This window comes from Manis pentadactyla, chromosome 1 (genome assembly GCF_030020395.1).
Source record: "Manis pentadactyla isolate mManPen7 chromosome 1, mManPen7.hap1, whole genome shotgun sequence".
In the NCBI taxonomy this organism is placed as follows: domain Eukaryota; kingdom Metazoa; phylum Chordata; class Mammalia; order Pholidota; family Manidae; genus Manis; species Manis pentadactyla.
This window is the reverse complement of record NC_080019.1, coordinates 181,221,745-181,249,671: the sequence shown is the minus strand read 5'-3', so window position 1 is coordinate 181,249,671 and position 27,927 is coordinate 181,221,745. Positions and strand designations below refer to the sequence as shown.

The 27,927-nt window shown below is 42.6% G+C and overlaps 2 protein-coding genes across 8 annotated transcripts in view; both read left to right on the top strand.

The window, feature by feature from the left end:
* Positions 1-23,282, top strand: part of TFRC (transferrin receptor) — a 41,350-nt gene extending 18,068 nt beyond the window's left edge. For 2 of the 3 annotated variants that reach the window (XM_036926281.2, XM_036926280.2), the window contains exons 15-19: positions 131-189; positions 414-495; positions 2,168-2,389; positions 3,382-3,522; positions 4,112-7,125. In XM_036926281.2, the coding sequence (XP_036782176.2) occupies positions 131-189; positions 414-495; positions 2,168-2,389; positions 3,382-3,522; positions 4,112-4,354 (747 nt within the window). In that variant the 3' untranslated portion in view covers positions 4,355-7,125. Of the gene's footprint in view, positions 1-130; positions 190-413; positions 496-2,167; positions 2,390-3,381; positions 3,523-4,111; positions 7,126-22,775 lie in introns of those variants that run through there. The other variant, XM_057503768.1, reaches the window with a different exon arrangement.
* A 3,514-nt stretch (positions 23,283-26,796) lies between these two features.
* TNK2 (tyrosine kinase non receptor 2) overlaps positions 26,797-27,927 on the top strand; it is a 39,941-nt gene continuing 38,810 nt past the window's right edge. For 2 of the 5 annotated variants that reach the window (XM_036926279.2, XM_036926274.2), the window contains exon 1: positions 26,804-27,171. The gene's annotated coding sequence lies outside the window, so the exon portion shown is untranslated. Of the gene's footprint in view, positions 27,172-27,927 lie in introns of all 5 variants that reach the window. The other 3 variants (XM_036926270.2, XM_057503748.1, XM_036926262.2) reach the window with 3 other exon arrangements.

Here is a 27,927-nt window from a genome sequence, read left to right as displayed (position 1 = left end):
TATCTTAAATTTTTTCCAAGAAGATAAAATAAAAATTGAATATTTATAAGAAATGTTTATGGAAAGAGACATATTTTAACTAGCCTGAATAAGTTCAGAAAGGTTTAATGATAATTAATTTACTTTACAGGTGAAAAATCCAATTACTGGGCTGCCTCTGTATCAGGACAGCAACTGGGTCAACAAAGTGTAAGTTGAGATAAATGAATAAATGAATGAACAGCTAATAGGGAAGCAGAATCACCCAACAGCACCCATTATGCTAGGTAGAGATCTAAACCTTACCTTGCTGTGAGCTCCCTATCCCTAGAGAGATGGAATTTAGGAATTTATTTGAGGGTGGGATAGGGGTGTTCGGTAGCACGGTGTGGTCTTTAGAAAGCTTTCTGAAGACATTCTTGCTTTCCTTGCAGCGAGAAACTTTCTTTTGATAATGCTGCTTTCCCTTTCCTTGCGTATTCTGGAATCCCAGCAATTTCTTTCTGCTTTTGTGAGGTAAGTCTGAGGAACTCTAAAGTGTTACAGCTTAGATCTTTAATCAAGCTTCCTAGATTAAATGTTCTATGAAGTTGCACACAGGCAGTTATTGCATACTCCCTTATATATCCTTATAATGATGGAATTGTTATCTCAGCTTAATTAAAATTTGAATTTGTTAAAATTTCAACAAAGTGTAAAGAGTTTTAGTAACAAGGCTACCTGTCAGTGTAAGTAATAGTGTTTCTGCCAAAGCAGAAAGTTCTACTGGATAGTGCTGTTCTCAGGACCTGTTGAAATAGCATTCTAGGTATTTGTCCAGAGGTGATGAGTCTTTTAAGCAACGATTACAGGTAAAAGCACAAAAACGAGAGACAAAATTGTTATTAGACAGAATTTTCTACAGACCAAATTGTAGGAAAACAAGATTGGCTTGGTGTAGGAACCAATTAGAAGATCCTGAAAGCCAGGTGGGGTAAACAGAATGATGAGGGCTTCTGTGCTGCAGTGCTGGAGTTGCTAGAGTTGGAAAACCAACCCTGCCATGGGCTTTTCAGGGAGTTGGCAGGGGGGTGAAGAGAGTTCTCTAGAGTTAGAATATGGAGTCAGATGGAAGCTGTTGACTTGGCATCATTGTTGATAGAGCAGAGTGGAGTCTAGGTCCTCACTAGACTTTCACTGGGTGTTTTAGTTGGGGACTAGGAGGGAAAATGGAGGTCTGAAGCTAGGGAGTGATCTGGATTTGGAGACTAACAGAGCCCGAATTCCCTCGACCTCATGCTAGAGCAGCAGTTATCAATGGTATTGGAACGGTGGGTCATGATGTCTGTTGACTGTGTTAGGAAGAACTGGGGTCAGGTCCTAAGGTTGAGGAGGTTTATGGGTGATTTCTGTTGACCTTCATAAGTCATGTTTTTAAAATACTTAATGACTTTTTAGATGTCAAAAACCCATCAGTTCTGGTTCAGAGGTACAGGTAATAACAGGGACAGTCTGAAAGTAAAGAATTGAGGTCAAACCAAAGGATTGTCAATGAGTGTTACCAAGGAGAGAATAGAGTTGAAGAAATTCTTTTACTAAAGTTGTTTAATGAAAGTAGAAGTTCTTGAGATCATTAAACATTCTTTGAATGGTGATGTGTCAGTGGATCGAGTGCTGCATGATTAGGAAGGTAAATTTTAGTCTTCAGAGTAACACTTTATAATAATACAATATCTATTGACAGTAACTACACTAGTTGGGGTGAGCATTTAATACAGAGAACTGCTGAATCACTATGTTGTTTGTATACTTGAAACCAGTATAATACTGTATATCAACAATACCTCAGTTTTAAAAAGTAACACTTTATAAATTAAAAGTACATTTCATGCATGGTCTCCTCTTTGCTCATTAATATGGGCCAATCTTCCTGGAAACAAAAGAACAAGGCTATGACCTCAAGAAATTTGACCAGAAATCTCTTCAGGGTACATAATGAGAAGAACAGGGATTTTATAAAACCTAGACATGTTCAGAGAAAGTAGCCAAAGCGGTCTCTTGTTAGAGTAGAGGACATGAGGTAAAATTGAAGTAGGACTGTACTGGAAGCCAGGGAAGAAGTACAGGTACTGAAACCTTGATGGTGAAGCTGAAATGCCAGGCCTCTTACAACCCACTGAGTGTATTAACCAAAAGCTCTGTTTTCCAGGAGACAGATTATCCTTACTTGGGCACTACCATGGATGACTATGGCATGCTGAGTAAGAAAATTCCTCAGTTAAGCGAAATGGTGCGGGCAGCAGCAGAAATAGCGGGTCAGCTCGTGATCAAACTTACCCATGATGCTGAATTGAACCTGAACTATGAGATGTATAATGACAAAATACTCTCATTTGTAAGGGATATGAACCAATTCAGAACAGATATAAAAGTGAGTATTAATTAAAATCAGGTTCTTGTCGCTCAAGTGTCAGTCAGCTTAAAGATTAATGTTCAGTTGTTCCTGGGGACTGACATGGTGGGAGCCAAAGGTATGTTTAAAGTGAACAGAGGTATGATTTTGATTAGAATCCATAGCTTATGTACAAAGGAAATTGGAAAAAGAAAAAGAAATTGGGAATCTGGGTTATAAATGTAGGGTGAACCACAGCAAGTCTTTCAGAATCTAGACCTGTGTTTTATTAAGTTCATGTATTCAAAGCAACCCATAGGACCCAGAGAGTATAAAGAGAGTATAAGTTCAACAATGACTTTGAACTTAAGAATTTGGGCCATCTATGCCTTTTGGAGATTAAACAGATGGAAAGAACATAGCCAGTAGTAGTTAACAATCTTCTTTAGTGTTGTCTAACTAATAACAGTCTCATTAGTATGTGTCTAGCATAAAACTGTTTGATAAAATCAATTTAATATTAATAAGTGGTTTTCAGCTGTTTTTATGGTACTAGAAGTCAGTATTAGCAGATCCCTTAAGTGTAAAAATCACTGATAGTGAAATCTTTATTCTGGTTTTCTTGAAACTTACTGTCACTGAAAAAATGGGACTACCAGAAGCAAATAACTAGATTCTGAAGTTCTTGAACCAAAATGTTTGAAGTTTTTTTCCAAGGAATATTGAACCAGAAACAATATGCTACACAGGATTGTCTCCTTTTACTAAATAAGTTAAATTTCTTGGCGAGGATAATTTTCTTATTAGAGACTAAGAATTATACTGTCTGCTGGGCTTGAATAAGAGTGTATGATTAAGCTGGAATATCCTGTACAAGGTGCTTTCATCTGGTTTTCTCTTGAGTCTTGAGCTCGTCTGAGTCACCCCCTTTTATCAGAACCATCTCACAGGTACTACACTTAAGTTAGAAAGGCGTGTAGAATAACAGCCTCAGAACATGCTTAATAGTGAATCATGTCCCTCTGCTGTAGGAGATGGGTCTAAATCTGCAATGGCTATATTCTGCTCGTGGAGACTTTTTCCGTGCTACTTCTAGACTAACAACAGATTATAAGAATACTGAGAAAACAAACAAATTTGCCATGAGAGAAATCAATGACCGTATCATGAAAGTAAGTAAACTCTTAGGAAAAGGAGAACTAAAAAGTATGTTCATTTTTATTTGATGAATCTTAACATTTCTAGAAAGACCTCCAGGAGCCTTCATTCAGTCTTCAGATTTCACAGATTTTCAACTCTTCTTATTAGTAAGATCTAATGTCAACATCTAAATTGGAAATACAAGAGACATTTAACCTAGTACTAACTTTTTAGGCTTTGAAAAAGCCTTTAAGATGAGGTCATTCATTTTTTCCCTGTCATCTTTGTACTCCTGTTGTGTAACTCAGCCCTGAACTGCTTTTATGCTAGTCTGCTTGCAAGAAGCAGAAGACTCATTTTAGAGCAAAGTTATAAACCTTCCATGTATATGCTTCAACCAAAAAAAAATCCCAATAAAATTAGAGTCCACTTTTACAAAGGAAATGACAATCTGTTTTATAGTTTTAATGTTCGATTAGTAGTCTGATTTTCAACATTCTAAAATTAAGGGAAATCTTAACATTTGAAGTGAGAATGACAGTTGTTTTACTGTATCAGGTCTTCTCACAACAGAAGTCACAGTTCACCACTTAAGCTCTCTTGTATGTTTTGTTTTTGTAGGTGGAATATCACTTTCTCTCACCCTATGTATCTCCAAGAGATTCTCCTTTCCGGCATATCTTCTGGGGCTCTGGCTCTCACACTCTGTCAGCTTTGCTAGAGCATTTGAAGCTGCGTCAGAAAAATAACAGTGCTTTTAATGAAACACTGTTGAGAAACCAGTTGGCTTTAGCAACTTGGACTATTCAGGGAGCTGCAAATGCCCTCTCTGGTGACATTTGGGACATTGACAATGAGTTTTAAATGTGATACACATAATAAGAATATCAAGGGAAGTGTTCTAGGTTTCTAGAATTGTACTCATTTTGCTAAATTTTCAGTAGGGCCACAAAACCTAATATTGTTACAATTCTACCCGATCATCTTGGTGTACTACTAGATGTCTTAGGCAGCAGCTTTTAATACAGGATGGTAGGTACCTGCACTTCAAGTTAGACCACGTAAAAATGTTCATGATAGGATATTTTCCCAGATTATCTAGGATTTTAAGTGCTTTGTAATGGTAACTGCCTCTTTCTTGTTAACAGTCATGAAAAAGTCAGAACCAGTAATGTGAACTATGGCCCTAAATTCTAGGACATGAACTGGTGTCTGAATGGGAGGAGTGGGCGTAACTGCTGAAAGTTAAAATTGTAGCTTAGTACGATTCTCCATCTTCATTTGATGCTGGATAGCATTTAACAGGTTGTAGAGCTGTTGATTTTCCAAATGGAATTTATTCGCTTAAGGATTTAACTGATTTCTACATCCGTGAATGAAACAGTTAACTTTAAGAAGGGATGGGACTTGTCTTCTTGCCAGTGAGGTCTGAAATAGAGAGCCTTCATTCAATGGATAAAAGGAAGTTCAACTGTTCATCACAGGAGTAAGGCCTTAATGTGTTGACTTCAAGATTCTTTATGAAAAGAGTAGAGCAGAAGCCAAAGACCTAGTATATTTTCCTTTATCATCCCCTGCCCCATGAGATTTTATTTAGTTTTTTTTCCCCCAGTATTTTGGAAGAGAACTAGCTTTAGGTGTTGAATTTCAAACTCAGTTTGTCAGACTTTAAAAAACATGCTGCCAAATTAGCCAAAGTGTTAAATTTTGGGAAAGCTTTCTATCATTTTGGCACTGAGATATTTATTGTTTATTTATCAGTGACAGAGTTCACTATAAATGGTGTTTTTTTTTTATAGAAGATAATTATCGGAAGCAGTGCCTTCCATAATTATGACAGTTATACTGTCGTTTTTTTAAAAATAAAAGCAGCATCTGCTAATAATACCAAACAGATACTGGAAGTTTTGCATTTATGGTCAATACTTGGGCGTTTTAGAAAACAGTTGCTAGCCAAATAAGATTAAAGCTGAGTATTGGAGAAGAAGTAAATTTAATTAGAGGTTGCTAATCAAAGTTAGGCTTACATTTAGGCAACCAAATAAAAGTGAAAGTTCTCCTAAATGCAGCGAATCATGACCAAGTCATAAGTTAATGTCACTTAAAGGTGATGCTGATAATCATATATGCAAAATTTTATAGCTCAATATATCCAAGGTATAACTTTAATTCAGAATTTGCAAAATTTCCAGTACCTTTGTCACAAGCCTAACTCATTATCGGGAGCAGTGTCTTCCATAATGTATACAGAACAAGGTAGTTTTTGCCTACCACAGTGTCTATATCGGAGACAGTGATCTCCATGTTACACTAAGGGTGTACGTAATTATCGGGAACAGTGTTTCCCATAATTTTCTTCATGCAGTGACATCTTCAAAGCTTGAAGATCGTTAGTATCTAACATGTATTCCCAGCTCCCTGTAATTCTCTTTTAGTTTTAGTTGCAGAAAAATCTTTTGGTCATTAAGCATTTGGTGGGTGAATTCAACCACTGTAAAACAAAATTACTTCCTTCAAGATTCTTTGTTTTTAAACCTAATGTAGTGTTTTATTGTATTTGTGGTTTCTCCGGGTCTTTTTAGCAGGATAGTAGCATACACTTACAAGGTTTGTTGGTGACAGATAAATTTAACCTTAGCCCCTTATTTGCATGTTATCTCCTGTAATTTAGTTCATACAAGTTTTAATCCAGAACTGACCTTTTAGCTTAAAGCAGGGGAAACTTGTATAGGAGGTTTGGGGGGAGGGAGGAGTATAGGGTGTGGGGAGGCAAAGCTTGCAAAAGGATCTCTGATCGTGTCTACCTTCCCATTAGGATATGGTGATTTTAAGTTAAATACAGTTACTGTGAACAAATAGGTTTGAGGCTACATGAGTAAAATGTTTCTAGTCAGCCATCGTTATAAACCTGATCAGTTGTTTATTATAAAGTTGTTCAATATATCACCTAAGAAAATGTCTGTAGGGGTCTCTAATGATTCTTAGTGTCACTTACCTAAATCAAAAGAGGTCTAGATTATTACAGCCTCACTGAATTGTTTTGCTACTCACAGTTCTGTTTAGTTTCAGTGTTTTATCTTGAACTGATACTTAGTATAGTAAAGTGAAAAGGTCATAGCTGGGATCCCTAGTTTGGGTATCATGCTTTATCATATTTTAATAAAACCTCAGTGACTTCAAGGCATAATGTGAGTAATGGGCATATATTTTAGCAGCAGTAAATCTCTTTTAAAAAGTTTTCTGTGGTTAGGGTTATTTCTACTCAAACAAGCCAGTAACTGGTAAGAGCCTTAAATATTCCTGAATGAAATGTGTATCTGACTAGTGACAGCCTGCTGGTCTTCAGATTTTTTTTCTGGCTATCGTTATCAGGTGTATGGTAAAGGTAAAATACAAAATGAGTGAGCTCTGTCATAATTCGCTGTTGTTGAACTTGGATGACCTACCTATACTGTGTTTCCTCTTTGAATGTTCTTGAAATGTTATTTGGCTAAAGATAGCTTGTTTAACTTCCCAATCAACTGCTCAGCTATCTTTATAAACAAATGATATGCCCTTATAATTGTACACATGCTGGTATATATGCAACAGTATGGGTATTGCTTACCTGATTCAATAAAATGTTTGAACACTGAGTTGTCATTTTTATAGATTTTATTTTTTTAGAGCAATTTTAGTATCATAGCAAAACTGAGCAGAAAGCAGAGAATTCCCATATACTCCCTACCTGCACACCCCTTCCTAACCCATCCAGCTCTCCTCACTGTCAACATCCCCCACCAGAGTACTACTTTTGTTAAAATTGGTAAACCTACAGTGACATATCATGGCCATAGTTTACATAAGATTCATTCTTGGTGTTACACATATTCTATGGGCCTGGACAAATATTTAATGACACGTATCCACCATTATAGTACAATGCATACTGAAGTTATACATAGTACTTTCTCTGACCATAATAGGGAGTAAATTAGAAATCAGTAAGAAACTATCCAGGAAATTAAGCAGCAAATTTGTAATTATGGGCTAAAGATGAAATTTTACAAAGGAAATTAAAACTTTTTCGAAGTATAGTGGATGTATAATCTAATATTGGTTTAATATATACAACAGTAGTTGAACAGTTAACCCACCCCCTCTAGTATGGTCCCTCAACAAGGTGTTGCAGAATCTTTGCATTCCCCATGCTGTACTACCGACCCCGTGATTACGTTGTGATGGTGAATTATTGTGCCCCTTTATCCCCTTCCTCCTGCTTGGTAACTGCTAGTCCCTTCCTGGTGTCTGAGTCTGTTGTGTTGTTCTTCCATTTTGCTTTGTTTTCAGATCCCACCAATAAATGAAATCATACGTTATTTGTCTTTCTCTGCCTAGCTTATTTCACACAGCATAATACCTCTAGGTCCATCCATGTTGCAAAATGGCAGGATTTCTTCTTATGGCTGAACAATATTGCATTGTATGCCGGAGTCCAGCTCCAGCGGGGGTGTGTGAAGCCCGAAAGAATGAGACAAGAGTTGGTGCATGGAGAGACAGGACACGGTCAGGTGGAGGTGGTCTCTCGACAAAGTGCCAATGACAGCTTTACTTACACCATATTGCGCAAGGATATGATTATTTTTTATTGCTCTGTTGATTAATTGGTATAGGCAATTGGTTATTTCTAATCTATTCATGGTTGGTCAAGTGTTAGGTGATCATTTTCTGTTCCTTGACCGAAACTTTTCTTAGCAACATGTACTCTTTTATGTTTTACGTTTCTATGCAACGCAGTTTCTAAGTAGTGCATGTGACCGCAGGAGCCTGCAGTATGTAGCAGTGACTGGTGTCTATCGGCTCAGGGTGAAATACAGGTCACCTACTGCCACAGTTAGCTAGGATTCTTTCCCACAAAAATATTCTTAGAGGCTTCAATAAATTTATAATCAATCTAAAATCATAAACTCATATCTTCATTATACATCCCTTTTTAGGGCACAGTAGGGAGCAAACTAAATTTCCCCTTATCTACATTTCTCTTCTGGGTGGATACCAAAATCTCCCTGACATATACACAGGTCTCCATGACTCCACTACTGCAGGGACTAAACAGGTTCTTAACATGGTGAACAATGTAAGGGCATTCATATCATAGAAACTTTGTTTTAACTACAAATCTTAAACTATAAACAATCAAGTCAAATATGACATGATTATTCATTTGATTTTTATACTTTATATGTGAATCCCACATTTTCTCCTTTACGTTTCTAATAAAATGTTGATATAGTAGGTAGATGCAAGATAAAGATAAAAAGCATGATTTAGTGCTGTAAGAAGGCAAGTGTAGATGATCAGGTCTGTGCCTGTAGACTAGGTATTAATCCACGTTAGACAAGGGCAACAAAACATCCATGGGTGTAGAAGGTTTCTCTCAAAACTGGGGGGGTGAGGTTCTAAGCCTCAACTCTGTTGGCCCCTATTTTCTCACCTGATGGCCCCCTTGCGACTATGCCTGTCTTCCGGGGCCATACCAGGAAATACAAAAGTTGGTAAGAGAGAAGTAATGTTCTTTGAAAATGTTAGCCTTTCACTTTGCAGATTTATGCCCCGTGGCTTCTATGCCCAGCACTTGTCTTGAGGTATTTTTATCACTTAGAAGAATTACGGTACTTGGTAATTTCACATATGAGGCACAAATTCTAGTAAAGGGCTGTAATTAGGAAGGAAGAAGAAAAGCTATAGAAGTAGCAAATAGAAGAAAACATGAGAAGATGGATTAAGTGTCAGGGTTATTCTATTCAATATTCCCTCATAACTATTTATCTAATTTTCTTATAAAACTTCATCACTGATTTCACTAGCACTGCAAACAAGGGGGGCATTCCTACTTAGCTGGAGAAGGGGTAGTCAAATGTTTGACTAATTGACTGCAGGTTTTGGTATTCTATGCCAAGATTGCCAACTGGCCCCTGCGTGCTCTATTCTTCAGGAGCACTGTCTTGATAAGCTTTTGGGAATTTTATGTTCTCCTTTCCGTGCTGCTTATCAAAGGTTAGCTTAGTTTTTGGCAAAAATGCAAGCAAAAAGCAAAGCCAGTAGTATAATGGAGAAAAACCAAATCAAGATGGGTAATGGAGCCAACTGCAAAGGCCCCTGCTTTGTGGGGGTCTTCCTCCAGCCTGAGCTTTGCTACATAGCTTGAGTAGCATGGCTCCCAGCACATTGTGTATATGTACTACATCTTTATCCATTAATCTATTGATGGACACTTAGGTTGCATCCATATCTTGGCTATTGCAAATAGTGCAGCAATAAGCATAGAAATGCATGTATCTTTGAATTGGGTTTTGTTTTCTTTGGGTAAATTTCTAGTAGTGGGATTACTGGGTCAGGTGGTATTTATATTTTTAGTTTTTTTGAGCAACCTCCATACTGCTTTCCATAGTGGTTGCACCAATTTATATTGCCACCAGCAGTGTAGGAGGGTTCCCCTTTGCCCCATCCTCGCCAGCATTTGTTTTTCCTAGTCTTCCATGTTGGCCATCCTTAATAGTGTGAGGTAATATCTCATGGCTTTAATTTGCATTTCCATGATGATTAGTGATGTAGAAAATCTTTTCATGTGTCCATTGGCCATCTGAATTTCTTTGGAGAAATGTCTGTTCATATCCTCCGCCTATTTTTTAATAGGGTTATTTGCCTTTTGGGTGTGGAAGCATATGAGTTCTTTATATATTTTGGATGTTAAGACCTTGTCGGATATATCATTTACAGATATATTCTCCCATGCTGTAGGATGCCTTTTTGTTCTGCTGATGGTGTCCTTTGCTGTACAGAAGCTTTTTAATTTATTTTATTTAACTTACATATTTTTTAACTTTTTATTAAGGTTTTTAAAAACTTTTTTATTAAGGTATGATTGATATACACTCTTATGAAGGTTTCAAATGAAAAAACTATATGGTTACTACATTTACCCATATTATCAAGTCCCCACCCATACCCGAATGCAGTCACTGTCCATCAGTGTAGTAAGATGCCACAGATTCACTATTTGCCTTCTCTGTGCTACACTTGTTTTCCCCATGACCCCTCACACCATGTGGACTAAACATAATCCTCAATCCCCTTCTCCCTCCCTCCCCACCGACCCTCTCCCACCCCTCCCCTTTTGTAACCGCTAGGCCCTTCTTGGAGTCTGTGAGGCTGCTGTTTTGTTCCTTCAGTTTTGCTTCGTTGTTATATTCCACAAATAAGGGAAATCATTTGATACTTGTCTTTCTCCGCCTGGCTTATTTCACTGAGCATAATGTCCTCCAGCTCCATTCATGTTGTTGCAAATGGTAGGATTTGTTTCTTTCTTATGGCTGAATAATAATCCATTGTGTATATGTACCCACATCTTCTTTATGCATTTATCTACTGATGGACACTTAGGTTGCTTCCACATCTTGGCTATTGTAAAAAGTGCTGCGATAAACACGAGTGCATATGTCTTTTTTTTTGGGGGGGTATCATTAAACTACACTTACATGAGCAACATTATGTTTACTAGACTCCCCCCATCATCAAGAACCCCCACCACAAACCCCATTAGAGTCACTGTTCATCAGCGTAGTAAGATGCTATAGAATCTCTACTTGTCTTCTCTATGTTGTACTGCCCTCCCGTGCCCCGCCCCATTATGTCTGCTAATCGTAATGCTCCCTTTTTTCCTGTTACCCTCCCTTCCCACCCACCCTCCCCAGTTCCTTTCCCTTTGGTAATTAATATAGCAAAGGTCAAAGACAAAGACAGTATTAAAGGCAGCCAGAGAGAAAAAAGATCACATACAAAGGAAAACCCATCAAGCTATCATCAAACTTCTCAGCAGAAACCTTACAGGCCAGAAGGGAGTGGCATGATATATTTAATGCAATGAAACAGAAGGGCCTCAAACCAAGAATACTCTATCCAGCAAGATTATCATTTAAATTGGAAGGAGGGATTAAACAATTTCCAGATAAGCAAAAGCTGAGAGACTTTGCCTCCCACAAACCACCTTTATAGTGTATTTTGGAGGGACTGCTATAGATGGAAGTGTTCTTAAGGCTAAATAGCTGTCACCAGAGGTAATAAAACAACAGTAAAGAAAGTAGAACAGTTAATTACTAAGCAAATGCAAAATTAAATCAACTACCCCCAAAGTCAGTCAAGGGATAGAGAAAGAGTACAGACTTTATCTAATATATAAAGAATAGAGGAGGAAGTCATTTGTGGAGTATAACAATGAAACAAAACTAAAGGAACAAAATGGCAGCAGACTCAGAGACTCCAAAATGAACTAGTGGTTACCAAAGGGGAGGGGTGTGGGAGGGCGCGTGGGGAGGGAGGGAGAAGGGGATTGAGGGGTATTATGTTTAGTACACATGGTGTGGGGGATCACGGGGAGAACAGTGTATCACAGAGAAGGGACATAGTGGATCTCTGGCAACTTGCTGCACTGATGGACAGTGACTGCAATGGGGTATGGGTGGGGACTTGATAATATGGGTAAATGTAGTAACCACATTGTTTTTTCATGTGAAACCTTCATAAGAGTGTATATCAATCATACCTTAAAAAACAAAAAGAATAGAGGAGGAAGAAAAAGGAGGAAAAAAACCCTTTAGATTGTGTTTGTAATAGCATACTAGGTGAGTTAAATTAGGCTGTTAGATAGTAAGGAAGTTACCCTTGAACCTTTGGTAACCACGTATCTAAAGCCTGCAATGGCAATAAATACATACCTATCAATAATCACCATAAATGTAAATGGTCTGAATGCACAAATCAAAAGACGTAGAGTCACTGAATGGATAAAAAAACAAGACCCATCTATATGCTGCCTACAAGAGTCTTGCAGCACTGTTTACCATAGCCAAGATATGGAAGCAATCTAAGTGTCCATTTAGTAGATGAATGGATAAAGAAGATTTGGTACATATACATGATGGAATACTATTCCACCATAAGAAAGAAACAAATCCTACCATTTGGATGGAGCTGGAGGGTATTATCTTCAGTGAAATAAGCCAGGCGGAGAAAGACAAGTACCAAATGATTTCCCTCATTTGTGGAGTATAACAATGGAGCAAAACAAGGAAAAAACAACAGACCCACAGACTCCAAGAAGAGACCAGCGGTTACCAAAAGGCAGGGTTGTGTGGGGAGGGAGGGAGAAGGGGGTTGAGGGATATTATGATTGGCATACATGGTGTGTGTGGGATCATAGGGAAGATAGTGTAGCACAGAGAAGGAGATAGTGACTTTGGCATCTTAACTACACTGATGGACAGTGACTGCAGTGGGGCATGGGGGGTACACAATAACATGGGTGAATGTAGTAACCACATTGTTTTCCATGTGAAACCCTCAGTGTATATCATAATACGTTAAAAAAAAAGTGGAGATAGTGGGCATCCTTGTCTTGTTCCCAATCTTAAAGGAAAAGCTTTCACCTTCTCGCTGTTAAGTATGATGTTGGCTGTGAGTTTGCCAATTTGTTGAGAGTTTTAATCATGAATGGATGTTGCATTTTGTCGAATGCTTTTTCGGCATCTGTGGAGATGATCATGTGGTTTTTATCCTTTTTGTTGATGTGGTGGATGATGTTGGTGGATTTTCAAATGTTGTACCATTCTTGCGTTCCTGGAATAAATCCTACTTGATCATGATGGATCATCTTTTTGATGTATTTTAAAATTCAGTTTGCTAATATTTTGCTGAGTATTTTTGCATCTATGTTCATCAGGGATATTGATCTGTAATTTTCTTTTTTTTGTGGTGTCTTTGCTTGGTTTTGGTATTAGAGTGATGCTGGCCTCATAGAATGAGTTTGGGAGTATTCCCTCCTTTTCTAGTTTTTTGAAACCTTTAAGGAGGATGGGTTTTAGGTCTTCACTAAATATTTGATAAAATTCAGCAGTGAAACGATCTGGTCCAGGAGTTTTGTTCTTAGGTAATTTTTTGATTACCAATTCAATTTCATTGCTGGTAATTTGTTCATATTTTCTGTTTCTTCCTTGGTCAGTCTTGGAAGGTTGTATTTTTCTAGAAAGTTGTCCATTTCTCCTAAGTTATCCAGTTTGTTAGCATATAATTTTTCATAGTATTCTCTAATAATTCCTTGTACTTCTCGGGTGTCCATAGTGATTTTTCCTTTCTCATTTCTGATTCTGTTTATGTGTGTACACTCTCTTTTGTTCTTGCTAAGTCTGGCTAGGGGTTTATTTGTTTTGTTTATTTTCTCAAAGAACGAGCTCTTGCTTTCATTGATTCTTTCAATTGTTTTATTCTTCTTGATTTTATTTATTTCTGCTCTAATCTTTATTATGTGCCTCCTTCTACTGACTTTGGGCCTCATTTGTTCTTCTTTTTCTAGTTTTGTTAATTGTGAGTTTAGACTGTTCATACGGGATTGTTCTTCTTTCCTGAGGTAGGCCTGTATTGCAGTATATTTCCCTCTTAGCACGGCCTTTGCTGCATCCCACAGGTTTTATGGTGTTGAATTATTGTTGTCATTTGTTTCCATATTTTGCTTGATCTCTGTTTTAATTCGGTCATTGATCCATTAATTATTTAGGAGCATGTTGTTAAGCCTCCATGTGTTTGGGGGCTTTTTCATTTTCTTTGTGTAATTTATTTCTAGTTTCATACTTTTGTGATCTGAGAAGCTGGTTGGTACAATTTCAACGTTTTTGAATTTACTGAGGCTCTTTTTGTGGCCTAGTATATGATCTATTCTTGAAAATGTTTCATGTTCACTTGAGAATAATGTGTGTCCTGTTGCTTTTGATGGAGTGCTGTGTAGATGTCTATTAGGTCCATCTGTTCTAATTTGTTTTTCAGTGTCTCTGCTCCTTACTTATTTTCTGTCTGGTTGATCTGTCCTTTGGAGTGAGTGGTGTGCTGAAGGCTCCTAAAATGAATGCATTGCATTCTATTTCCCCGGCTATTGCAAATGGTGTGGTAATAAGCAAAGGGGTGCATATATCTTTTCAAATTATGGATTTTTTTTTTCATAAGGTAAATTCTTAGGAGTGAAATTACTGGGTCAAATGGTATTTCTCTTTTTCATTTTTTGAGGAACATCCATGTTGCTTTCCACACTAGTTGCACCAAGTTGCAGTCCCACCAACAGTATCGAGGGTTCCCATTTCTTTGCATGCTAACCAGCATTCATTGTTTCTTGTCTTTGGGGTAGTGGCCATTCTAACTCATGTGAGTTGATATCTCACTGTGGTTTTAATTTGAATTTCCCTGATGATTAGTGATATGGAGCATCTTTTCATGTGACTGTTGGCCATTTGTATTTCTTCTTTGGAGAAGTGTCTGTTCAGGTCTTCTGCCCATTTTTTAAATCAATTTATTTGTTTTTTGAGGATTGAGGCATATGAATTTTTTATATATTTTGGATGTTAAGCCCTATCAGATGAGTCATTTACAAATATATTCTCTCATATCATAGGACGCCTTTTTGTTCTACTAGTGGTATCCTTTGCTGTACAGAAGCTTTTTAGATTGATGTAGTCCCACTTGTTCATTTTTAATTTGTTTCCCTTGCCTAAGGAGATGTGTCCAGGAAAAAATTGCTCATCCTTATATTCAAAAGATTTTTGGCTATGTTTTCTTCTATCTGTTTTATGGTTCATGACTTGCATTCAGATCTTTGAACCATTTTGAATTTATCTTTGTATATGGAGTTAGACAATAATCCAGTTTCATTATCTTACATGCAGCTGTCCAGTTTTGCCAACACCAGTTGTTGAAGAGGCAATTTTTTCCCCATGGTATATTCAGTGGCTCTTTTATCATGTATTAATTGACCATAGATGTGTGGATTTATATCTGGACCCCCTATTCTGTTCCATTGATCTGTGCGTCTGTTTTTGTGCCAGTACCAAATTGTTTTGAATACTGTAGCTTTGTAGTAGAGCTTTAAGTCAAGGAGTGTAATGCCACCAGCTTTGTTCTTCTTTCTCATGATTGCTTTAGCTATTTGGGGTCTTTTGTAGTTCCGTATGTATTTTAGAACTATTTGTTCTAGTTCATTGAAAAGTGCTGTTGGTATTTTGGTAGGGATTGCATTGACTCTAAATTGCTTTGGGCAGGATGGCCATTTTGGTAATATTAATTCTTCCTATCCATGAACATGTGATAGATTTCCATTTTTTGGTGTCTTCTTTAATTTCTCTCATGAGTGCCTTGTAGTTTTCAGACTATAGGTCTTTGACCTCCTTGGTTAGGTTTATTTCTAGGTATTTTATTCTTTTCGATGCAGTTGTAAATACAGTTGTTTTCCTGATTTCTCTTTCTGCTAGTTCATTTTTAGTATATAGGAATGCAACAGATTTCTATGTATTAATTTTGTATCCTGCAACTTTGCTGAATTCGGTTATTAGTTCTATTAGTTTTGGTGTGGATTCTTTAGGGTTTTCTATGTATACTATAATGTCATCTGCAAATAGTGACAGTTTAACTTCTTCCTTACCAGTTTTGTTGATTGTCTCGTCTGATTTGTCTCGTCTGATTGCTGTGGCTAGGATCTCCAGTACTGTGTTGAATAAAAGGGGTAAGAGTGGACCTCCTTGTCTTGTTCCTGATCTTAGGGGACAGCTTTCAGCTTTTTGCCATTGAGTGTGATGTTATCTGTTGGTTTGTCATATATGACCTTTATTATGTTGAGGTACATTCCCTCTATACCCATTTTGCTGAGAGATTTTATCATGAATGGATGTAGAATTTCATCAAAAGCTTTTTCAGATCTATTGAGATGATCATATCATTTTAATCCTTCTTTTTGTTCCTCTGGTGTATCTTATTTTTTGATTTATGAATATTACCATCCTTACATCCCTGGAATAAATCCCAGTTGGTCGTGATGGAAGATCCTTTTGATGCTAATATTTTGTTGAGGATTTTTGCATCTATGTTCATCAAGGATATTGAGCTATAATTTTCTCTTTTTGTAGGGTCTTTCATTTTGGTATTAGAGTGATGCTGGCATCACAGAATGTTTTTGGAAGTATTCCCTCCTACTTTTTGGAATACTTTAAGAAGGATGGGTATTAGCTCATCTTTAACTGTTCTGTAATACCTTTTTTTTGGTATCATTAATCTACAATTACATGAAGAACATTATGTTTACTAGACTCCCCCCATCACCAAGTCCCCCCCACATACACCATTACAATCTCTGTCCATCAGAGTAGTATTCTCATTTGTTCTTCTTTTTCCAGTTTCAATAATTGTGTCTTTAGACTATTCATTTGGGATTGTTCTTCCTTCTTTAAGTAGGCTTGGATTGCTATATACTTTCCTCTTAGAACTGCCTTCGCTGTGTCCCACAGAAGTTGGAGCTTTGTGCTGTTGTTGTCTTTGTCTACATATATTTCTTGATGTCTATTTCAGTTTGGTTATTGATCCATTGATTATTTAGGAGCATGTTGTTAAGGCTCCATGTGTTTGTGAGCCTTTTTTTTTTCTTTGTACAATTTATTTCTAGTTTTATACCTTTGTGGTCTGAGAAGTTGGTTGGTAGAATTCCAATCTTTTTGAATTTACTGAGGCTCTTTTTGTGGCCTAGTATGTGGTCTATTCTGGAAAATGTTCCTTGGCACTTGAGAAGATTGTGTATCCTGCTGCTTTTGGGTGTATAGTTCTGTAGATGTCTATTAGGTCCATCTGTTCTAGTGTGTTGTTTAGTACCTCTGTGTCCTTACTTATTCTCTGTCTGGAGGATCTGTCCATTGGAGTGAGTGGTGTGTTGAAGTCTCCTAGAATGAATACATTGCATTTTATTTTGTCCTTTAATTCTGTTAGTATTTGTTTCACATATGTCGGTGGTTCTGTGTTGGTGCTTATATATTTATAATGGTTATATCTGCTTGTTGGACTGACCCCTTTATTATTATGTAATGTTCTTCTTTATCTCTTGTTACTTTCTTTGTTTTGGAGTCTATTTTTTCTGATACAAGTACTGCAACACCTGCTTTCTTCTCCCTATTGTTTTCATGAAATATCGTTTTCCATCCCTTGACTTTTAGTCTGTGTGTGTCTTTGGGTTTGAGGTGAGTCTGTTGTAAGCAGCATAGAGATGGGTCTTGCTTTTTTATCCATTCTATTATTCTCTTTCTTTTGATTGGTGCATTCAATCCATTTACATTTAGGGTGATTATTGAAAAATATGTACTTACTGCCATTGCAGGGTTTAGATTCATGGTTACCAAAGGTTCAAAGTAGCTTCTTTACTATCTAATCATCTAACTTAACTCTCTTATTAAGCTATTATAAACACAGTCTGATGATTCTTTATTTCTCTCCCTTCTTTTTCTTTCTCCTCCATTCTTTATATGTTAGGTGTTTTAGTGTATACTCCTTTGTGTTTCCTTTGACTGCTTTTGTGAGTAGTTGATTTTATTTTTTGCCTTTAGTTAGTATTTATTTGGTCTGCTTTCTTTGCTGTGATTTTATTTTCTCTGGTGTCATCTATTTAGCCTTAAGAGTGCTTCCATCTAGAGCAGTCCCTTTAAAATATCCTGTAGAAGTGGTTTGTGGGAGCCAAATTCCCTCAACTTCTTCTTGTCTGGGAATTGTTTAATCCCTCCTTCATATTTAAATGATAGTCGTGCTGGATACAGTATTCTTGGTTCAAGGCCCTTCTATTTCATTACATTAAATATATCATGCCATTCTCTTCTGGCCTGTAGGGTTTCTGTTGAGAAGTCTGATGAAATCCTGATGGGTTTTCCTTTGTAGGTGACCTTTTTTCTCTCTCTAGCTGCCTTTAATACTCTGTCTTTGTGTTTGATCTTTGCCATATTAATTATTCTATGTCTTGGTGTTGTCCTCCTTGGATCCCTTGTGTTGGGAGATCTGTGGGCTTGCATGGTCTGAGAGACTATTTCCTTCCCCAATTTGGGGAAGTTTTTAGCAATTATTTCTTCAAAGACACTTTCTATCCCTTTTTCTCTCTTCTTCTTCTGGTACCCCTATAATGCGAATATTGTTCCATTTGGATTGGTCACGCAGTTCTCTTAATATTCTTTCATTCCTGGAGATCCTTTTATCTCTCTCTACCTCACCTTCTCTGTATTCCTGTTCTCTGATTTCTATTCTATGAACAGCCTCTTTCCCCTCATTCAGTCTGCTCTTAAGTCCTTCCAGAGATTGTTTTATTTCTATATTCATCCTCCCAACTTGATCCTGTAACTCTTGCATATTTCTCTACAGGTCCATCAGTATGGTTATGACCTTTATTTTGAATTCTTTTTCAGGAAGATTGGTTAAATCTATCTCCCTAGGCCCTCTCTCAGGGGTTGTCTGGGTGATTCTGGACTGGAACAAATTCTTCTGCCTTTTCATGGCAATAGAGATTGTTGTTGGCAGGTAGTGTGAGTGTTAGCTGGGAGAACAAAGTCCCTTCGTGCTTGCTGGTCACCTTGACCTTATCCGCTGCCTGTGCTGGTTACCCGCACTCTCTGAGCATTCTCCAGGTTAATTTCCTGAGCCACCATGGGCGGGGCAGCCCTGAGTCCTGTGGGGAGAGGCAGGCACACCCGGTGTGCTCTTCTGTGAGAACGGCACCCCTTCATGCCCTGCCCCAGTTTCCTCTGCCTCTGCGCCGGGCAGCTGCTTGCTGGAGGTGGCTTTTGGATCTGGTCTGGGTGGCTGTGCACTGGGAGGAGCCTCTGGGCGACTGCTGTGGGCAAGGCCACTCCCAGGATGCTCTGCCAGGGCTGCGTGGGAGGGGGAATGAACAGCAGGCTGTTTATCGCCATGAGGGGCTTCAGAGTTGCGGTGTCGCCCAGGGGGTTAGGATTCCTGAAGCTCCCCAGTATTCCTAGCTGCTCGGCTGAGTGTTCCAGCATGATTCCATCCAGCTGTGAAGCCCCTGTCCCTTTAAGACTTTCAAAAAGCACTTGTTTTTCTTTTGTCCCAGGGGAGCCGGCTGCGGGGACCTGCTTGCAGATTTTACTTTTCCATTTCTTTGATATCCAGCACACCATGCAATGTGTGCCTGCGCTCCCAGTGCAGATTATGAGGGCTGGTTACTTAGCAGTCCTGGGCTCCCACTCCCTCTGCACTCCGACTCCTTTCCTCCCGCCGGGTGGCTGGGGTTGAGGGAATGCTTGGGTCCTGTCGGGCTGCAGCTTGTATCTTACCCCCTTCGTGAGATGCCATGTTCTCGCAGATGTAGATGTAGCCTGGCTGTTGTACTGTATCCTCTCGTCTCTCTGTTAGGTGTAGTTTTATTTGTTGTATTTTCAAAAATATATATGGTTTTGGGAGGAGATTTCTGCTGCCCTACTCATGCGCCATCTTCCCCACGTCCTGTAATACTTTTCTGATGCAGTCTCATTCCTCTGGCTCCTTCTTTCTTCTATATTTGCTGCCCTGTTTTCTGCTCCTGCCCCTGTTGGACAGTCTATCCTATGTAACTGCTCACACTAAGGACCAGAAACCTCATCAGATCCAAATGTGTTTCACTATTTTTCATCCAAGCTACCAATATTCATGAAAAAGTTGTGGACATGTTCACATATGTGTGAGTTGAAAGACACCAGGGAGGCCTAATGGTCTAGGTTGTTCTGTGCCAGAACCCTGGCCAGCCTTTCTTGATATCTAGCTGAGCCTCTCAGCTAATCCCTGGAGGTGTTGTCTCCTCACTCCCAACCAAGAATGTAGATTCTCGGCCATGTATGATCCCTACATTCAAGTCCTTGGAGTTGACTAAAATAGTCTCACTCCTGTTTGTTTTTGCAGCTCACCTTTGGCATGGTGTTATCTGTAAATACTGGAGGGGTTAGGGAGTTGGGCAAAAGAGAATTATTTGGTAGGAGCTGTGGATTTGTATCTGGGTCATGGAGATTCTAATCCAAGTTTAGTCACCACCCGTAAATTGCTGGGTGGCCTGGGGTAACCTGCTGTACTTCTCAGAACCTCATTTTCCTTATAAATGAGGAGTAAGGCCTGATGTTCTCTAAGATCCTTTCTAGCTCTCATATAAAATTTCTCTCCCACTGAGAATGTATGTTTCCTCCTTTAAACCTAGATTTAGTTCTATACTTTTAGAGTACCATTATAATCCCCTTTCTTCCCCATCCCACTAGCACAGATGTGCTATTGATGAGAATATATTAATCTGTATTCATCTTGGAGACATTCTTTAGGAACTTGAGCCCTGGGTCTCAGCAGCTAGTGCCCCTCTTGGGCTCATCATCTGATCACCTCCTTTGGGGCTGTTGACCTTGGATGACTACACTGACTAAAATTTGCCTTTTTACTATTGGGCAAGCCAATCACTGTGGTAGTTACAGGTCAGTGTCCTTGCTGATGGTGACTAGTATCTGTGCTTTAGCTGCTTCCTGATTGCAGACATACTGCCTGGCTTGTCTTCTGGAAACAGAATTTCCTTGAGTCTAACCCACAGAACTTTCTTGACTCTAGTTTTGGCTTGTTGGCCCTTCTGGACTCAATTTCCTACTTTATTACCATGATGAGTCACCTGCTATGATTTGCAGAACACCTCAGGCAATTAAGGAGGCATTATAAGTTCTTGAGTTGGGAGTGATATGGTGAATCGATGTTTTAGGGAAATTAATGGGGAATTCACTTGGAAGCACAGAGACTGAAGTCAGCAAGATCATCTAAAAAACGTTTGCTACAAAACGCCATTGAAGGGTACAAATTTTACAGCATTACGTTGTCTGATATTCACAGTCTCCCAGGGAAGGGGAAACAGAGGCTGGCTAATGAAGAGTTTGTCCCACATCAGGTAAGTAAATTCAATTAGGTGTGTGGCATTTCAAAGGTGCTTGATAACCATTTGAATGAGGAAGTAGTGTCTTGAAGGAAGGACCCCTGGGCCCCGATTCTCCCTAACTGTGTTGAGGTGGTAACTGACAGGAAGCAAGTACGGAGAGGAGGCAGCAGTCTGAAACCGGCGAGTGGGTGGGGTGTTCCTTGAATGCTGAAGGAGGTGATAGGTAACATTTGCAGGCAAATAAGAGAGCCAGGGGAGTCAGGGAGAGAGCGAGATTTGAGAGTTTGGGTTCTGCAGCCACTTCCTTAGGTCGGTGTGACCAAATGTAAGGTCTGTGTGAATCGGTGAACACTGTCCCCCAGGAGGGCGGCACAGGCACAGGGTGCTGTTTCCCTGCGGGCCTAATTAACTAACGTGTGTGGGGAGGAGGAGGGGGCAGAGCCAAAAAAAGCAGCAGGTATGGGTTTTCTTCCCCAGTATCGCCATCATTAGAGCAGGAAGAGAAAGGAGCAGTAAGTTAAGGATTGGGCTGTGTCTACACTACAAATGGGGAGTTTTAAACAAAGGAACAGAAATAGCAGGGAGGTAGGCAAAGTGAAAAATTACCTTGCCATTTAAGGGTAAGCCCTGACTGGTCCTCCATTTCTAAACTTAGTAAATACAGTGAGTTCAGGGACGTAAAGAGGAGTATAGCTGAAGCATAAAAGGATCCAGTCCTTCATACGTTTAGTCTTGTCTCCGCCACTAGCAGTTTCTTGGTTAGCGGATTGGTCCATTCTTCCATGGTGTGCCTGCCACAGGCGGGACTCACGGCTGATGCTGAGCGCTTGTATCACGCGTCCGGTTGTTGGTTACCAAATTCAATTCTGGTGGCCACCAGGGGGCGTCAGAACCGAGGGCTACAGCGCTCCATTCTCAAGAACCCATGTGATCCAGAGTTTGTAATCTCTGGGCTCATTCTGCCCTTTCCCTAGCTGGGCAGAGGGGGCAGGTGCTTGGGAGCAGCTGACAGCGCCTCTTCCGGACGTCCTAGTAAGGGCTGAAACTTCAGAATTGCTTGGGGGCATGAGGGCCCCGCCCCCTAAGCTGCTCCAGGGAGCTCTCGCTCGCCGATAGGGTAAAGGCACGGTCTGTGCTCGGTCCTGGAAGGACGCAGCCTGGGTGAGGAGATAGTCCCATGCTTAAGAATTCCTTAAGAAATTCCTCCCTTCACCTCCAGTAAGAGTCAAACTGTTTCTTTCTGATTAAGCAATCTTTTGCCCTTTGTCAAGTTGGATTGTTTGCTTAGATACCAGTCCTGCTCCATACCTCACTGCCTTCCTGTTTCCTTCAGGCATTGTTCTGGGCACTAGGGGTACAAGTGAACCAACCGCCTGCCATTTCTGGTTGCATATTGGAATCACAGGGGGAGCTTTAAAAAACTATAGATGCTGAGCTCCACCCCAGAGATTCGTTTTGGGGTGGGGCCTGGGCATCCATGATTTTAAAAGCTTCTCCTGGGATTCTTCTGTGCAGGATTATTGACGGTTTCTGGGTCCAAGGCCTTGCTACCCCTTGGGTAGCAGCTGGATAGAGATGCAGAATCTCAGCATCCCTTACCAACGTGCTGCATCAGGATCCACATTTCCGCAAGATCCTCAGGTCATTCAGTTGTGCACTGAAGTTTGAGAAGCATTGATGTAGTTCTGCTTTCCCCACGCTCACTTCCCTGGCCTGAACCACAGCCTCATAACCTTCTCAAGCTGGGGCAGTGGCTTCCAGAAGTTTTTGCCTGTGACCTATAGAAAAAAATAGATTTTATATCAAGACATAAAGCACACCTGTGGAAAGAGAATGAAGCAAAAGTGTCCCCAAAACAATACCTTTACTATCTGTGATGCACTAATTCATTCAATAGATATTGTTGGCACCTACTGCAGGCTAGGTATGTTCCAGGTGCCCGTGCCAGGCTATGTCCAGACAAAAACCCCTGTCCTTGTGGAGTTTACATTCTGTGTGTGTGTGTAGCAGGGGAGGGTGGGTGTGATGGTGGTGGTTGCCAGAAAGTTAATAAAACATGAATATGAAGGGCATGTTAGAAGATTAAAGTAATAAAATTTCTTTACAAAATCACACTGGGGGGACTTCCAGTTGCTGGTTATGTTCTGTTTCTTGATCTGGGTGCTGGGCATATTCTCTTTGTAAAATTACAAGTTTTTGCATTTCTTTGTACATATGATATGTTATACTCCAGTTAAAAAATTAAAAAATTTTATTCTGATATTTCCTATTCTGTTATTGTTCTCTTTTATTTAAAAAAAAGGTCAAACTAGTTTTAAAAACATTGCTCTTTTTTAAAAAACAAAACAGAGCAAAAAGCAAACCTTCAGCCCAATCACTGGACAGCATCCACCACTCTTGCTGAGGACCTGCTGTCAGGCATGAGCCCGACTGCCTGTCACCACCTTGTGGCTGCCTCCTTGCCCTCCTGCTTGCCGACAGGGCAACCATCTCACAATGGAGATTCTTAAGGCATCACCACAAACCTCCCTCAAGCAGCTTGTCCGCCTCCGCTGAGTGCTAGACCTGACAAGCCCTTCTCCATGCCGAGTCACTCTGCTGCGGGCAGCTCTCAAGTTCCAGATCTGGGTAGAGACTGGCACAGGCACGTTAGAGCGTTGGGATTCTCCCTGCAGCCAGGTCCTGCACGTGCTGAGTCTCTGCTTCTAGACTGTCTCCTTTCCTCCATTACGCTGACAGCTCCCTTGGGGCAGAGCACTCTCACTGGATGTCTTCCTGGCTACTAGTAATGTCCCAGAGCAGTGAAGAGACAGCCTCAGAGACAATTCCCAGCACAGCCCCAGTGCTCAGCGTGCTGGTGGGGACAGTCCAGGAGTTGGCGGGGACAGACCAGACAGAATGGGGAAGGGAGCAGAAGACCTCTTTTTTGTAAGCCTAATGCTCCAGATAAACCTGCCTGAAGGATGACAGAGGTGTGGATCTGCACCTGAGAGCAACTGGAGGGGAGGTGGGAGAATGGGGAGCTGGGTTTCCATCAGAGAATCACCTAGCAGGACCCACCAGGATTTACCAGCTCCAAATCAGTTGTTTGCATCTACTGACCCCAAACATCTGGTCAGACCTGATGCTTCCAAAGCGAGGCTCCTGGGTTTGGCATTGTTTTGTTGTGCCTTAGTGGTTTAGAGCAGACTTTGGAGTCAGAAAACTGGCTTTACTACTACCAGCTGTATGCCCATGTTCAAGGCACTTAACCATGTAAAGCCTCAGTGCTGTCATCTGTAAAATGGGAGTAATGTGTACCTCATTGGGCTGTGGGGAGGTTGGATGAGAATAAATGCCACGTGCAAGACCTTACACACAGGAAGTCTCCATAAGCCTTAGCAATTGTCACTGAGGTATTACAAGGGAAGTTGTGGGAGGACCCCCAACCAGATTCCTTCCCCTTTCTCCCCTGTGGCCAGGCAGCAAGGGAGAAGACCCTAACCCATCTGTGAGTTCAGGTAGGGTCAGGAGTCCTGCCTAGACCCCATCTTAGCCCAGGTAGGGTACATTCACCTCCTGCTTTGTGGTCTTGGCTCCGTGGCAAAGGGCAGCTGTTATACTGTTACCAAATTAGGAGAAAGCTGAAATCCTTCCAGTCCAGAAATCCTCTGCCCCTTGGTGTCTGGAACTCATCCCCTTCTTGTTGCCCTACTGTTTTCTTGGGCCCAATGCTGGGTAATGGGAAGGCAGAAAGAGCCATCCTTACACAGATCTCTGATGTCTGATCTTGGGGACAATTCTGTCTGGAGTTGTTTTATTATTGTATCCATTTTATAGATGAGGTACAGTTAGTAACAGGGACAACTGGCGTAAGCCTTTGTTTTTAAGCTCCACGGTCCAAGGTTGTGTCCAGCTGGCCTAGATCTGGATCTGCAGGCTGCACTCTCTGGGAGGAGTTCTGAATTTTCTCATCCTTTGCGGGTATGGTAAGGAGAGGGCCCAAGAGGGCGAAGCACAGGAGGGAGGAAGGCCTCATTTGTCTGGGACCCCTTCTACCTACGTTCCCAGCAGAAGTGTCAACGGCCGTAGACCAGCTCTCCCTGGCTGAAGCTCCCTCCATTGGCCCCAGGGAAAAGGTAGGGGTGGCCTAGGTTCCTAGGCCTCTGAGCTGCTTCTGAAAGATTAGGACCAGAGACCCTCTGCGCAGTCACTCACTCACTGGACTGTGGCCTTGGAAGCTTTCCAATCCAACCTCCTCATTTTAGAAATGAGGCAACTGAGGCCAGATAGAAGTGACGTTTTTCATCGTCACATGCAGCAGCTGAGCTGCTACTTGGAATTCGAGACTCCTATTTCAGTGCTCCTCCATTGGGCGGGGCTGACTACATTGTCTGGATGAACTCATTCACTACCTTCTGTTTCATCTCGCCGCCTCTAGGTACCACATGAGGGGGTCGAGGGTGGGATTGAGAAGGGGGAGCTTGAGGGGGTCCCGGACTAGGGAGGGGAAGCGGGACCTGGCCCTTTAGGAGGGCGGGTCGACCCCGCCAGGCCCCGCCCCCCAGGGGCGGCGCAGGCGCAGGCGGGCTTCAGGAACTCAAGCTGGAGGGCGGGCGCTCCTGGCTGGCGGACCGGCGCCGCGGGGCCGCATCACCTGCGGGGGCCGGCGCAGGGCGCGGCGCCCGGCGGGCGGGCGTCGACGCCGGGAGGCGAGGCGGAGAGGCGGGCCCGGGACTTTGGGGCGATCGCGGAGCGGGAGGGGACGCGACCCCGCAGCCCCTTCCCCCGGGGGGGCGGGAAGGAAGGAGCCGGGCGGGGGGCGGTGTGAGCGAGCCTCGAGGGCAGCACCATCTGGAGGGGCGGGACCGCGCGGCCTCTGGGGGGCAAGCGAGTGCGCTGGGCAGTACCGGCGGGGAGCCGCGCGCGGGAAGCGCAGGAGGAGCGTGGCGGGCTCAGCCCCGCGCTGCCGGAGCAGCAGCCGCAGAGGGTCGGGGTTCTCAGTTGGGGCCCGCAGCAGCTCCGCGGGCTGAAGCTCGGCGTGGAGGAGCAGGGGGGCGTGGGTCCCGCTGTGCAGGAGGAGGGTGGGGTGGGTCCGGGGGTGCAGGAGCGGGGTGGCCGCGGACGCGAGCCCAACCTGGGGGTGGTGTGGGGGTCGCCGGACGGCGCGGACTGGAGGCGCCCTCCTCCGTGGACGGGCTCCGCGGGCTGGCCTGTAGTGCAGGAGGAAGGGCTAGGGCCCCGCAAGCAGCACCAGGAGAAGGGGGGAGGCAGCCGCGCAGTGCAGGAGCGTGGGGAGGCCCGCGCCGGGGTGCAGGAGCGGGGGGAGGGGAGCCCAGGCAGGCTGCTGCAGCAGCCCGAGCAGCTGTCCGAGTTGGGGGATCGCTCCTTGGGACGTGGGGAGGGGCTCGAAAGTTCCGGGCAGCGAGGGGAACAGTACTGGGAGAGCTGCGGGCACCTTAGACGGGAGGCAGTGGTCCTGGGAGCGGCACCGGTACGCCGCGAGGGACTTGAGCTGGTGGGGAGGGCCCGGCCTGTGGGGCCCCGGGGGCCTGAGGGAGAGGGGCGCTTGGGGGTGCAGGAAGCAAATTGGCTGCCAGGGGTGCAGGAAGGGCAGGTGGTGCGGGCTGTCCAGGAAACTTACCTGGACGGGAAGCGCGCCCAGGAGGGAGCGGGGCCCCCTGAGGGGCATAGAATCCGGAGGCGCCGGCGGCGGAGGAGGTGGTAAACCCACAGGCCGGCTGCCCAGCACCAGGATCGCTCCAGGGCCAGGGTGACCTCAAGATGTAGGGCCTTGGGGACTGGAGAGCAGAAGAGCGCTGTGAACCTGGGAGCGTTGGGACCACTGCCTCAGATCAGGCAGTGTCCATCTGGATCCTCGTCTGCTACCCCTCTGGACATCATCGGAGCTGAGTCTGCTGGGAGGCAGCAGGTAAGGAAGCCCAAGTGTGTTCTCAGCTGGAATTGATGTGTTGGGAAGCAGGGGGCTGCAGTTACCTCAGGAGAGGGTGGTCTCTAAACTGCCCCGTTCACTCCCCTGTGTTTAAACCTGAGAGGTAGGAAGAAGCAATGCGGTTTCAGCAGCGAGGCAGAACTCCTTTCCGCAGATCTGTATTTGCCAACTGGAGTGATGGGGCATTTCCTTAGAGTCTAGACTGGAGGTGAGACTGTCTGGGTGGCCGCCAGCCCGGGCAGAAGGAAGAGAGGGGTAGCCCCAGGCTGAGGTTGCCGAGGAGATGGCCACCCCCCCACCTACTTCCTGGTGGAGATGGGGTGCTTCCATGCCAAAGCTGCCGTGGTGCCGCAGCGCAGGCTGTCTCAGGTCCTCAAAACACATTCCAAAAAAGGGAAGAAGGCTGCACTGCGTTACCAGGACCTTATCTTGTAACCCTGTTAGCCACATGAGCTGAGTGTTGTAACCAGTGACTTGGTCACGAGCCTGACCTGCTCCCGCCACACCTTCTTGTCACAGCTGATTAATACCGAGGGCTCAGAGCCAAGGATGATTAGTGGGTAGAAGGGCAGAGAGCTGCTGGTGAGGCTTTCTGTCTCCAAATGGGCTCTCAGGACCCCAGCCTGAAAAGGCTGGGAGAGAAGGAGTATCAGACTGCTGGACTCTGGCGTCCTCAGTGGCCCAGACCTCAGCCACACCCCCTGGAGGCGGGCAGTTGGGCTGTAGCATCGTGGA